The 13,036-nt window shown below is 36.2% G+C and overlaps 1 protein-coding gene across 2 annotated transcripts in view; it reads right to left on the bottom strand.

The window, feature by feature from the left end:
* Positions 1-1,215: 1,215 nt before the first annotated feature.
* LOC117925309 (dicer-like protein 4) overlaps positions 1,216-13,036 on the bottom strand; it is an 82,679-nt gene continuing 70,858 nt past the window's right edge. Inside the window, exons 23-25 of one of the 2 annotated variants that reach the window (XM_034844298.1) lie at positions 2,364-2,655; positions 2,140-2,254; positions 1,216-1,693 (exon numbers count right to left, since the gene is read on the bottom strand). In XM_034844298.1, coding sequence (XP_034700189.1) covers positions 1,531-1,693; positions 2,140-2,254; positions 2,364-2,655 — 570 coding nt within the window. In that variant the 3' untranslated portion in view covers positions 1,216-1,530. Of the gene's footprint in view, positions 1,694-2,139; positions 2,255-2,330; positions 2,656-13,036 lie in introns of both variants that reach the window. The other variant, XM_034844297.1, reaches the window with a different exon arrangement.

The following is a 13,036-nucleotide window of genomic DNA, read 5'->3' on the forward strand; positions in this document are numbered from 1 at the left end:
TTAAATTTAGAGTTATTTGGACAATAACACTCTGGTTGATGTGTTAGTTTTTTTTAAAGTTGATACTTGGAGATTTTAGAATTTTGTCCTACTACTCTGAACAAGAATTAGGTAATTGGTAAATTTCTAGTTACAATATGAATGTTTGTGTCGTTTCGACTTTGAGCCTTTGGGCTTGAGGTATGAAATGACCGTCATGCCCTTGGAACGGGTTTTGGGACATGACATCTATGCTCTAGCTCATATTCCTTGAGACATGGTTTATAAGGGTTGGATGAGTTTTTAGTTTACTTATGTACATAATGGTGTTTTGGTAATATGTAAGATTGTACAACGGTAAGTGAGTGATATATCTGAATTGGGCTAATTGATTAATTAGAATCTTATTGGGTTAATTAATCAATTAGCAATATTTTTGGGTTAAATTAAGTAATCAAAACCCATGGTGAACTCAAGTCACTTAAACCCAATAGGAAGACTATAAATACCCCTCTTAATAGTTAGAGTTTCAATCTTGTTGTCTCTCCCTTTAGTCCATAGAGAGAAAACCTTAGCCTCCAACCCAAAGATCTCCACCATCTCTATGCCTAAACTTAAGAAGTCATCGGGTGGATGATTGTTGAGTTTACGAGATCACCTGCAGTATTAAAGTATTGTACATTGGCATGAATCAATTCAGAAACATTCGGATTGTAGGTATGTGAATAATATCTATATCTATGATACATATTATGGTTTTTGAATACCAAGTTTTCTACTATGCGTAGTTTTAGAGAAGTCTAAAATAGGATTTCATGCACCCTAATGATTCAAGGTTTGGGAATGGAGCAATCCAAGGTTTCCCAATAGGTATCACACAACTAACAAATCTCAAGACCATCTCTTGGTCCAATTTTTTTGGCACTGGCAGCTCAAAGCTATAAAGGCTCTGAATGATGGAAAATTTCATGTCACAGATAGAAAGAGAGAATTAATGAACACTAAAATTTTAGATTATCAGAGCAATTAGGAGGGCATATCAATTTCTATGAAAAATTTCCTAATTAAGTGCTGAATTTAAGTGCTCAAATTTAATGATGGAAACCTTCACTGAGTCCCAGCACAATTCAATCAATCAACTTCCCATATGCAGGAAGCTAGAAGTTTATGAAACTGATAAAACAGTGGAAGACTACTAAAGAGATGGTATGAGAGACGAAAATACATTCAATTGTCTTAATGCAATTGGCAAACAGAAAACATGAATGCTTCTCTTGCTCTTTATTTAAAATAAATTAACTGAGCATCGAAATTTGGAGTAATGTTATGACAGTTTGATGGTGCCCAGGACTGTCATGGCACAGTCACTGCAGCAGTATGTGAGCATTGTTTACATACAGCTGATTTTTCGCATTTGTTCCTTGTATGCAATGATGATACATTTTGTTCCTTGTATACAGATGATGATACATAAGACCAGTCCAGACTAGTTACAATGAGTATGGAACCATGTTTTAAGGGAAGCCTATAGCAGAGAAGGCTATAAATATATTACTCAGAATTAGGCAAGAAGTATCCTTCCTGCTTTAGGTAAGCAATAGCACCTTCTGCTGCAGAATCTGCTGCAGCTTTCTTGGTTGACTTAGGATATCCATAGCACTCCAAAAGTAAACCAGACCCGTCTTCTATTTTCATGGTCAGTTTGACAGTGAATCTGTGAAAATATTTAGATATAAAGAGATATCAGGAATTAATGTAAGACTAACTAGTAAAATGCAACAGCAATAGGCCTGCATATGGTTTCAAGCAACCGAAGGTCTTCTCTGAGGCTATTTTGTCTTTGGGAATGTTTTTTCTGATGGAAATAAAGAAAACAAAAACTATAATTTGAAAAATAAAATCTAAAATATCAGCCTGAGGTGGGAGATTAGTAAATAAAACCCATCTCCAAGCCATTGAGAAGTCACCTTAACCAGCAAAGACAGGTTCCAGTTTTATCTAACTGTTTGAAACATTTTTACAAACCATTGACTAACATCTAAGGCAAAGTGGCCACAAGTTTTCAACCTCCAATTTTATTTACAAGGGAGGTTAAGTTTCAATAAACATTTTTCCTAAAACAAACAGGATAACATTCACCAGGATGGTTCATGAACTTACAACTTTAAGTGGCTTGGCCCTTCCTCTTTGCAACATTCAAATGAAGGGGGTTTCCAATAGTTAGCAGCACAAATTTCATACATGCGTGCTTTTGTTGATACTTTTTGCACACCACCTAAAAAAAATTGTGTTCCAGTGAGAGAATGCAGTAATTGCTCCACATAATGCAAGTACAGTAACAAAAACAATACCTGTTGTCTGTGAGCCTGAGTCAAAGCTATTACCTTGCACTATCTCATGAGGTTGCTGTTCAGAAGCTTTAATTTGGAATTGGGGCAGATCACTGACAGGCTTGATGCAGGGGCTACAAACATTCTTGGGCTTCATCTTCATAGGCTGGATTTTGCGGTTGCAATCACTGTTAGAATGTTCCTGCATCTTCAACTTCTCAAATTCAAAGGAATCAAAAGCAACATCAATGGGTTTTTCATCATATCCAATCAGTTTGGCTTCCATCTTGCTGCTTGACTTTAAAACTTCCTCTAATGATTCAGAATGGAGCATATACCCTTGATCCTGCATATTTGAGTCAAACTCCAATGGATAAAGTTGGAAAGAAGAAGAAACTAAGGATATTGGTGCTCTTCTGGTATATTAGTGGTGAAGATTATTACAGCTGTGTATACAACTGTCGTATATAGGTGTGTGTGCATACAACTATGTGAATATCCAGTTGTATAGATTTGTGTATATAATCCCTGATTTGTAGGGATCTTTAATAGGATAATTTCCAATTCTTTCCTTATTCTTTCTTTTCTTCTACTGTATATATTTCTAGGGATGTATACTTTTAAAATATGAATGAGACATAATTTTTCTCCACATGGTATCAGAGATGAATTATGCCCCTTGGGATTTTTCCTTTTCAGCCTTCATTGTTGAGTTGTAGTACCATTTTTCCCCTGTTTTTTGAACCCAGTTTACAACCTTCATTGTCATTTCAAAGGCACTCTGCTATATTTTTCTCTAAATTATTTCCGAATTCTACCCACCATGTTTGAGATTGTTGACGACACCAACACTGCCCAAACTCAAGTGACAGACAATGTGAATCCTCCATCAACGGCTGATTTGTCTAGAACAACAAATAAGGACACTATTTGGTGTACCTACTGTAAGAAGCCGAGACACATAAGGGACTGATGCTAGAAACTCTATGGAAAGCCTCAAATTTTGAGTAAAGATTAGGGTTTCAAGGGTGCACAACAAGGTTTCAAAGCTGAACAATAGAGAACCCAGACACACTTCACCAACTTTTCTTTACAAGAAAGGGTGAATTCTGGTAATAGTGAATACACTGCGCTTAACAATGAAGAGATTGAGAAATTGAAGAATCTCCTAAGAACTCTTGAGAATCCTAGCAATGCTTGCTTTCTCACTCAGTCAAGTAAGTATTCCCCTTCTCTTGCTTTTAGTGTCTCGACTATGTCTTTCCTATGGTCTTGGTCATTGACTCGGGAGCTACCAATTATATGACTCATTCCTTACAAAATTTTAGTAGTTATAGTCCATGTCCTAGTAATAAGAAAATAGCCCAAGGGGAAGTTCACTTGAATAAATCCATAGTTTTGAAAAATGTGCTACATGTATCTAACCTTTCCACTAATCTTGTTTCCATTCATTGACTTACCAAAGAATTGAATTGTCAGATGATTTTTATCCCTCTCATAGTGTATTTTAGGGTACGAGGAAGACAATTGGACATATTAGGGAAAATGATGGACTTTATTATTTTGAGTTGTCAAATAGGACTGAGAATTAGGTACCCTTATCATTCCTTTCCAAAATCCCATCTACAATAAAAGATAAGATTTGACTTCATCATTGTCGTCTTGGACATTTGTCGTTTAGCGTTCTTAAAATCATGTTTCCTTTATTGTTCAAAGGAATTGATGTAGAAAAATTACATTGTGATATTTGTGAACTTGCAAAGCACCTTCGTGCTTCTTTTATAATAAGTAATAAAAGAGTTTCGATTCCTTTTGCGTTAGTTCATAGTGATATTTGGGGTCCTTCCACATTTCTTAATATTTCAAACTCTAGATGGTTTGTCTCATTTATAGATGATTGCGCTCAAGTATCTTGGATCTTTCTATTCAAACAAAAATAGGATGTAAGTACTACTATATTTCCCAATTTTCACAAAATGGTCAAATCTCAATTTGGAGTGGGAATCAAGAAGTTTAGGTATGATAATACAAAGGATTACTTCAATCAAGTCTTATCACCTTATTTTAAAAAAGAAGGTATTATCCATGAATCCTCTTGTGTTAGTACGCCCCAACAAAATGGGGTTGGTGAAAGAAAAAATGGTTATCTTCTTGTTTTTACAAGAACTTTTCCGTTCCATAAAATGTTCTTAAATCATATTGGGGGAAGCAATTATTATTGTTGCTCATCTTGGGATTCACTCAAACTTATGGTATTGATTATCGAGAAACATTTGCCCCAGTTGCCAAACTTAATACTGTAAGAGTTCTTTTATCCCTTGCTGCAAATCTGGATTGACAACTTCAACAACTAGACATTAAAAATGCTTTTTTGAATGGAGACCTAGAAGAAGAAGGGTACATGGAATTACCTCCTGGATTTGATCATGAAAGGAAGGAAGGAAGGGAAAGTCTACAAGCTTAGAAAATCTTTCTATGGTTTGAAACAGTTGCCCGTGCATGGTTCAAGAGATTTACCAAGACCATCATGATGCATGGATATATATATATAGGCTCAATCCGATCATACCTTGTTTTATCGTCACAATGATGGTAAGGTCACTATTCTCATTGTCTATGTGGATGACATTATAGTGACTGGAAATGATCTAATGGAAATGGAATGATTAAAAGAGAAGTTGGCTACTGAGTTTGAAACTAAAGATCTAGGACCTCTACGTTACTTTCTAAGAATGGAAGTAGCAAGGAACAAAAGTGGAATATTAGTTTCCCAAAGAAAATATATTCTAGATCTTTTGAAAGAAACCGGAATGCTAGGATGTAAACCTATGGATACTCCAATTGATCTAGTAAAAAAGATTGGAGAACAAAAAGAAAGCACACCTGTTGACACCGGAAGATATCAACTCCTAGTAGGAAAGCTAATTTATCTTTCCCATAGCAGGCCAGACATCGCTTTTGCAGTAAGCGTTGTGAGTCAATACATGCATGCTCCTTGCGAAGAGCATGTGAAAACTGTGTATAGAATTTTGAATTATCTTAAAGGATCTCTTGGGAAAGGATTATACTTCAGGAAAAATGAAACAAGAAGCATTGAAGGGTTCACGAATGCTAACTGGGCAAGATCCATAGATAATCGAAGATCAACTTCAGGCTATTGCACCTTTGTGTGGGGCAACTTGGTGACTTGGAGGAGCAAGAAGCAAACGGTTGTAGCTAGAAGTAGCACAGAGGCGGAATTTTGTGCTATTGCTCATGGTATGTGTGAACTATTATGGCTTAAACAACTTCTAAGGAGAAATTGGTGTGAAGGAGGAGATGCCAATGAAGGTGTATTGCGATAATAAGGCGGCCATCAACATATCACACAGCCCAGTTCATCATGTCCGAACTAAACACGTAGAAGTTGACAAACACTTTATAAAAGAGAAGGTTGAAGACGGTACAATTTGCATGGTTTATGTACCAACAAATAAACAAGTAGCAGATGTACTCACCAAAGCACTATCAAGAAGATCATTCAAGTAGCTAATAGACAAGCTGGGTATGTTCAATTTGTACAACCCAACTTGAGGGGGAGTGTTGGAAGATAATTTGAATAAAATCAAATCATGTTAATTATGGACAGATTCCGTTTTAAATCAGTAGCCAAATAATCAACAATTATTTGGTTGTTATTCGACTTTGTCTCTTTTGACTTTTTTGATTAGAAGATATGATTTTATTATTCCTAGAATTAAGGCCTATTTCACGCCCTGCTATGTATAAATTATAGTTTGTACCATTGTTTTATTTTTAATAAGAATTCGGTGAATGCTAGTTTTTTCTCCTGATCGGTGACAAATACATTATTGACTTATTTCCTAAAAAGTTAAGCTTTTAAGGCAAGTGATAGTTTGACTAGTTATTAATGTGAAAACTATATTATGAAATACATAACAACTACATAGACAAAAAGGTTCCCAGAGCCTAGGTGCAAGGCAAGTCTGATCAAAGTAAGGCTCATTCCAAGATGCACGTGCAATTTTATGGAATATCGCAAATTTAGACACACTGACATATATTCATATGTTATCACAAATAATCCAAATTCCTAATTCAAACCAACACAAAAGGCCAAAAAATAAAAAATTCAAGATTAAAGCATTTAAAAGAAGCATCCAACAAAACAATTGAATAAGAAATAGCTCATAAAATTCATATTTTAGAACTAACTACATCTAGAATAACTCACATAATTCATAATTCAAGCACTAAATAAATTCACGGTAGTTCTAGCTCACGTGATTTGTATTTAGCATTAATTTATATTTTAAATTACAGAAACTATCATATTTAGCAAAACAGGCTATCTTTCCATAGAAATCAATTCCTGTATTTAGCCCTAATTTCTTAATTAATCCTGTTACATTCAGAAATCAATTCGTGCTAGAAAAGAAAAGCTATCTTCTACTTCTTTATCCTTTTTAAAATCAGTTAAAAAAGAAATATCAGACACAAAGAAGGGTAAAAAAAAAGAATGAAACCCGTGTTGTAGTGAAGTGTCCATACATGATTTTGTTGTTATAGGCATCTTTCAATAAAAATTAATTCTCATATTTGGCCCTAATTTCTTAACTAATTCATGTTAAGTTCAGAAATCAATTCATGTTAGAAATTTTTTTTTATCTCCTTGTGGTTTGCACTTTTGCCCTAGAGATTGGTTGGATTTATATATCAACAGGAAAAACAATGTTGTTTTGCTCATTTTTCGAAAGGAAATAGACAGCAAAACGATGCCCTTTTTTTCTGTTTTAAAAAAGGAAGGAAAGGGCTCAAAATGATGTTTTACCCTATTTGGCACCAAAATGACATCATTTGAGCTTGTTTTGCACTTCTTCTATAGGAAGACAAGGACCTATTTTAGAGAAAGAAGCATGGGTTGGGTTTATATACTAATCAGAAAGATGACATCATTTTGCTCATGTCTTTTTTTGACAAAAACAGACATAACATTGTTTTGTTGTGTTTATAAAAAAAAAAAAGGGGATCCAAACAATGTCATTTTGCCCTATTTTGTACCAAAATGACATTGTTTTGGGCCACCATAAAAAAGAAATAGTAATAATGATGATGATTCAAAGCCTAGTCACTAGCATTCGTGCCTAAGTTATGCCTTAGCTTGTGGTGTGGTACCTCAACTAGGCGATGGGCATTCGTGATCCAACACCTGCACCATATCACTTAGCGCCTTTGACAACATGGGGTATATTAGTATTACACGCACTCACAAACACAATAAAGGGTGTGGGCTATAAAAAATGGTCCAAAGATATTGTCTTCCTTTTCTTCTTTTCTTCTATTTTTTCATTGCCTTTTCCTTTACTATCAAAGAACTCTAACATGCATAAGTGACTTTGTCCTTCTTATTTTAACAAGTATTTAAATTATTTAGTTAAACTGTTGATTGGGTTATATTATAGCTGGTTTTATGCTGATAAGTTATTCATAAAGCTAGTAAAATATAAAAAGAATTATTGCTTTAAGAAGATTTTTGTTTTCAATAAATATATGATGAAACAAGTTTAACAAGTTATTTAAAAGCTAAATCCTCATGTCTCTCCAACCTAAATGTAGGAGAATTTGATGTTAACTTTTGGGTGTGGGAGAGAGGCTCATGGAAGTTTGATAGTCGGCTCTGCTGTATTCTAGGTGTTGCTAGTGAAAGGGGATGCTCTCTCTTGGGTTCCTCACTCTGCTAATCAAGTTGTGGACTAGTTAGATGAGCAAGGAGCAAAACAATGGTTTCCTTTTTTAGAGATATTTTTCCTCCTCGAGTTCATAGAACTTTTGTAGTATATGTACATTGCTTTGTCTATGCAAATAATGGTAAGTTTTGTGATGCAGTATGCATTTATACCTTTTGACCAACATTTGTATATCTTTGGTAGGATTTTTCACCCTTCTTTGTATTTTTATTCAATGGAAGGAACATATTTTGTTTCTGATAAAAAAAGTTGTTTATAGTTGAATAGGGCTTGTGATTGGATAAACATTTACCTATGTAGGGTTTTGTCAGATGTTGTCAAAATATTATGTGAATGGCCGAATACCTTAGCCTTGAGTTTTGTATATTATATATAGACTTTACAAAGATGCTATACATGGAAAGCAAATAAAAGTAAATAAATCCCCGCATGATTCTAGCCCTATACATGTAAACTATAATCTGTCAAATAATATATGCTAACTGTACAGAATAATAAATGGAGAAATAAGGAAAGAATTGTGGGCTAAAATGAGGAAAGAATTGTGGGCTAAAATAAGGAAAGAAGTGTGGACAGCAAAGCTGTCCTTTGACAGCCCCCTCAAATTGATGCAGGTTGATCAACAAGCATCAATTTGCTACTTAGCAAGCGATATCGATGATGAGGTAGAGCCTTGGTGAAGATATCAGTAATTTGTAAGTCAGTGGAAATATGTGGAAGAGTGATAACACGAGCTTCAAAGGCTGCACGGATAGAGTGACAGTCCACTTCAATATGCTTTGTGCGCTCATGATAGACAGGATTAGCCGTGATCTGAATAACACTTGTATTATTGGCATGTAGAGGTGTAGGATCGGTCTCAGAAAAATCTAACTCCGCAAGCAAAGCTCGAAGCCAAATGATTTTAGAATAAGCAAGAGACATCGCCCGGTACTCAGATTCCATAGATGACTTAGAGATTCTGTCTTGCTTCTTACTTTTCACAAACATCTTAAACTAAAACTCCCAACGAAGATAGTTTTTTTTGCCATTGAAACGAACAATAGAATATTCTCCAGACATTACGAAGACAGAAATAGCATAGGAAACAAAAAAAAACATCGTCAAAGAGCCTAAATATGATAACAAACCTCCAAATAATCGAAAATCTCCAAGAGCCTAGAAGCGAAGAAACCTAAAGAAAACTCCAAGATCACACCACAGATGTGTTGTCACAACCACAAAAAAAAAAAAAAAAAAAAAAATAGAACCCAAAAGCTGGGCTAGAGTCCGAGAGCCGCTAGGGCTAAATCCGAGAGCCACTAGGGCTAAATCCGAGAGCCACTAGGGCTAAATCCGAGAGCCGCTATGGCTAAATCCGAGAGCCCCTAAGGCTAAATCCGAGAGCCACTAGGGCTAAATCCCAGAGCCGCTAGGGCTAGATCCGAGAGCCCCTAGGGCTAGATCCGAGAGCCCCTAGGGCTAAATCCGAGAAAACCCAAAGAAAAACTAGAAAGCGTTTAAACTCTAGGTTCAAAACACAAGCTCTGATACCATGTCAAAATATTATGTGAATGGTCGAATACCTTAACCTTGAGTTTTGTATATTATATATAGACTTTACAAAGATGCTATACATGGAAAGCAAATAAAAGTAAATAAATCCCCGCATGATTCTAGCCTTATACATGTAAACTATAATCTGTCAAATAATATATGCTAACTGTACAGAATAATAAATGGAGAAATAAGGAAAGAATTGTGGGCTAAAATGAGGAAAGAATTGTGGGCTAAAATAAGGAAAGAAGTGTGGACAGCAAAGCTGTCCTTTGACAGATGTTTGGTGGAGTAGGTTTAACAGGTTATGTATGAATGCATGATAGATTGTACATAAATGAGCTTAAGGCTAGTCAGCATTGTTTCTTTTTCCTCCCTTCTAGCCCCACTCGTGTGTTGGTAGGGAGATCGGGTTGGAACCCTAATATAGTTATTTTTCTTAATGCTAATTGATAGGAATTAGCTTCATGTTTCAACACACAAGTATCCATTGGTAGCTAATATGGTTATCTACATATATATATATATATATATAGTTGTTAACAATTTCCGATATATGATACAATACAATAATATGATATATTTTTTTTTATGGAAATTGATATATATCACAATCTCTATTTTACTCTTAAGTATATCATACGACATATATGATACACAATACTATACGTAATACAACAACACACATACCTTTACTATTCTTCATAATTTTTAAGAAAAATCAAATAATTTTTTTTTCTCTTTAAGGAATTATTATATTTTTTTTTTTTTTTTTTTTTTGATAGGAAACGATAACGGAATATATTGATAAAAAGAAGATACAATTAGAAGGATGAGAAATCCTCCCACCAAAGAAAACAAGACTACAAGTAATCAAATATAAGATATACAATGAGAAAAAGACTAACGGCCTATTTACACACCGCTAACCAATCAAGTTGTAACACGTTAAGAGGTATCCCCTTAAAAACCTTAGAACAAAAAGCCATAGAGAAGCCAAAAAACGAATAGAATCCCAAAGATACCCTGAATTCCTTGCTTTATCCTCAAAATCCTTGCATTCCTTTCCCGCCACACCACCCACATTAACGCGATGCACGCGTCTTGCCATAAAACAACCCCTCTCTTAGAAGATCCGAAACCATTAAAATTAGTAAAAAACATGTCAGATATGCTCCTTGGGGAGACCCAATCCATCTTTGCTAACTGAAATAATCTGTGCCACAACCCTTGGTCAAAGAGCAATGGAGGAAAAGGTGATCTACTGTTTCTCCATGCTTCATGCACAACTTACATATGTCGGGACTAAGTGCTTTGTGGGGTCTCCTCAATTGTAGCAAGTCATTAGTATTAACCTTCTTGTGCGCCACCAACCAGACAAAGGACTTGACTTTGAAAGGGACTTGAGAATTCCAGACAAACTTAGTAGGGAACACTGGAGGCGACTCAGAATATTGGGATAAGGCCAGAAAGAAAGATTTGACTGTGAAGAGACCTGAAGGAGATAAGGACCATGATCTCTTATCTGGAACCGAAGGAGATATGTGTAGACGATCAAGAGACCGCATAAGGCTTTCTAAATCTTCTATCTCAGGATCAGTAAGATTTCGGCGAAAGTTGAAATTCCAAGAGAAAGGACGGGAATATCCAAGAATTGATGAAATAGGAACATTTTTATCCGTGACTACGCTAAGTAATCTTGGATATTGTATTCCCAAAGGTTGATCCCCCCACCACAAGTCATCCCAGAACCGAATTCTATCCCCGTCCCCTACCACAAACCGAGTAAATTTGGAAAACTCTTGGAAGACTAGTGCAATGGCCTTCCAAGGACAACGATGAGACCATCTAACAATATTGTTGACATCCCAGCCATTGGAGTGAGAACCATAAATGCTTAAGATAACCTGATGCCACAGAGCAGAACCCTCCCTAGGATATCTCCACAACCACTTCCCTAAAAGAGCGACATTCCTCATAGAAATCTTTCCGAAACCCAAACCCCCTCTCGACTTCGGTTTGCACACAACGTCCCAATTAACCAAATGGTCTCTTTTGCCTTCCCCTACGCCTGACCAAAGAAATTCTCTTTGCATTCTCTCAATTTTTGCTGCCACAGAAGCGGGAATCTTAAAAAGGGAGAGAAAGTAACAAGGCATATGGGTTAGACAAGATTGAATGAGAGTTATCCTACCTCCAAAAGATAAATACGCCTTCTGCCATCCATCTAATCTCCTTGATATCCTCTCAATCACAGGATCCCAAAAGCCACTCGCCTTAGGATTCCCTCCCAGAGGAAGACCTAGGTAAAGTATAGGCCACCCAGAAGCCTTGCAGTCAAGCATCTCGGCCAGCCTAGAAAGGTGATTCTGTTCAATATTAATGCCATAGATGTTGCTTTTATCAAGATTAACTTTCAAACCAGATATATATCCAAACACTAGCAGAACATTCTTAAGCGTCATCATATCCTCTTCTCGAGTACTGGAGAAGAAAATGGTATCATCTGCAAATTGTAAATGGGATACCCTTGTTCTGTTCTACCCACCCTGAATCCTTCCAAGACGTTTCTCTCCTCAGCTTTCAATAACATCCTACTCAATACATCTGCCACTATAGTGAACAAAAAAGGTGATAAAGGGTCGCCTTGTCTTAAACCTCTAGATGCCTTAACCCACCCTTTCGCATTACCGTTCACTAGGACTGCATAAGAAACCGAGGATAAGCAACCTCTCATCCATTTCCTCCATCTAAGACTAAACCCTTTCATCTCCAACACATGATCCAAAAAATCCCAACTCACATGGTCATAGGCCTTTTCAAAGTCAATTTTAAATACAACTCCTTCCTCCCCTGTTCTTCTTTTCTCATCCACTATCTCATTGGCTATGAGAACTGCATCCAAAATTTGTCTCCCTTGCACGAAGGCTCCTTGAGTGGAATGGATAGTCTCGTGAAGTACTCCTCTTAGTCGCCCTGCTAACACTTTGGCTATTATCTTGTAAAGACTAGTGATCAAGCTAATGGGTCTAAAGTCTGAGATTCTCCTTGACATGCTTTTTTTGGGTAACAAAACTATAAAGGAAGCGTTAGTGCTCTGATTGATAATTCCACTCCTATGGAATTCTGCAAACACTCTCACTATATCCTCCTTTATCACTTCCCAACAGTCTTGAAACACTGCAATGGTAAAGCCATCCGGCCCAGGAGCCTTATCCCTATCCATTTGAAAAATGGCCTTATAAATCTCTTCTTCAGTAAAGGGGGATTCCAATCTAGACGCATTCTCACCAGAAATAGGGGACCAATCTAAGCCTTCCACTCTCCACGATTCTCCAGAAGGACTCGCGTAAAGCTTTTCGAAATACCTTAGGATCTCCTCTTTTATACTCTCTGGATTATTCAACATTAGACCACTTTCATTCTCCAACTCCTTGATAAATT

The sequence above is a fragment of the Vitis riparia genome, chromosome 11, assembly GCF_004353265.1.
Source record: "Vitis riparia cultivar Riparia Gloire de Montpellier isolate 1030 chromosome 11, EGFV_Vit.rip_1.0, whole genome shotgun sequence".
Lineage (NCBI taxonomy): Eukaryota > Viridiplantae > Streptophyta > Magnoliopsida > Vitales > Vitaceae > Vitis > Vitis riparia.